Consider the following 1,508-nt stretch of genomic DNA (forward strand, 5'->3'; position numbering starts at 1 on the left):
GCCGCGCCGCCGGGTGCGCCCTCGAGGCTCAAGTTGCAGGGGGCGGGCCCGGCCGGAGGTGGAGTCTCCCGCCAATGAAGCCTCCGCTATAAATCGAGCTCCCGCACGGCTGAAGCCCAGATGCCGCGCCCGGCCACCCCGCGGTCGTTGGCCGGAGCCGACGGTGGGGCCCAGGGGGCCCAAGGGGCCGTGGCCACCATGCTCCGCTCCCTGCTGCTTCACTCACTGCGGCTGTGCGCCCAGACGGCCTCGTGCCTCGTGCTCTTCCCGCGCTTCCTCGGCACCGCCTTCATGCTCTGGCTTCTCGATTTCCTGTGCATCCGCAAGCACTTCCTGGGCCGCCGTCGCCGTGGCCAACCTGAGCCCGAGGTGGAGCTCAACAGCGAAGGCGAAGAGGTGCTCCCCGACGACCCCCCCATCTGTGTGTCCGACGACAACCGCCTGTGCACCCTAGCGTCGCTCAGGGCGGTGTGGCACGGGCAGAAGTTGGATTTCTTCAAGCAGGCGCATGAGGGCGGCCCTGCGCCCAACTCAGAGGTTGTCCTGCCCGATGGCTTCCAGAGCCAGCATATCTTGGACTATGCTCGTGGGAATCGCCCGCTGGTTCTCAATTTCGGGAGCTGCACTTGACCTCCATTCATGGCGCGCATGAGCGCCTTTCGGCGCCTGGTCAACAAGTACCAGCGCGATGTGGACTTCCTCATCATCTACATCGAGGAAGCGCACCCCTCCGACGGCTGGGTCACCACCGACTCCCCTTACAGCATCCCGCAACATCGAAGCCTGGAGGACCGCGTCAGCGCCGCGCGCGTGCTGCAGCAAGGCGCACCTGGCTGCGCCCTGGTCCTGGACACCATGGCCAACTCCAGCAGCTCAGCCTATGGTGCCTATTTCGAACGCCTCTACGTCATCCAGAATGGCACCATTGTGTTCCAAGGAGGCCGTGGGCCCGATGGCTACCAAGTGGCAGAGCTGCGCACCTGGCTGGAGCACTACAATGATCAGCTACACAGCACTCATCCCCATAGGGTGTAGACAACTGAGGCCAATGGACAACTGGACTTGGTGCGGGGGGGGGGGGGCTCCTCCTTCGTGCCTTCAGGGCCACGTGCAAGCGCCCCAAACGAAGTCAGGCTTGGAGAGGCCCCAGTGACATGTCTGTGCTGAGCCAGGCACCTCAGGCTGAGTCTGAGCCCTCAGCCCAGCCACTGACAGACTTTACCTGGGGACTTTGCATCATCTAAAACTCTCTCTCCACTGTACCTGCCTGGTTCACTCTAAATGGAGTGCAATGCCAGTATGCCCCAGGGCTGGCCCCCCAGAACCCTTTGCTGTGTTCTCTCGTGACCTCTCCCAAGAGGGAAGAGACAAGAGCGCCTTCAGTCAGACGTGGTGGCCCTACGCCTCTCCAAATGCAAAGAACTTGGCGGCGCCCGCGCGCCCTGAGCGCAGCTGGGCTCCAGTGGCGCGCAAAGCGGCACGCTAGTTGCCTGGCACCCACACCTGTC

At 63.9% G+C, this 1,508-nt stretch overlaps 1 protein-coding gene across 1 annotated transcript; it reads left to right on the plus strand.

Moving 5' to 3' along the window:
• Positions 1–120: 120 nt before the first annotated feature.
• Positions 121–1,035, plus strand: DIO3 (deiodinase, iodothyronine, type III). The gene is given in 1 exon segment (XM_006903697.1): positions 121–1,035. A coding segment is annotated over 1 exon segment (915 nt).
• Positions 1,036–1,508: the final 473 nt, after the last annotated feature.

This window comes from Elephantulus edwardii, unplaced genomic scaffold, assembly GCF_000299155.1.
Source record: "Elephantulus edwardii isolate Elephantulus edwardi_28Jun2011 unplaced genomic scaffold, EleEdw1.0 scaffold00002, whole genome shotgun sequence".
NCBI lineage: Eukaryota > Metazoa > Chordata > Mammalia > Macroscelidea > Macroscelididae > Elephantulus > Elephantulus edwardii.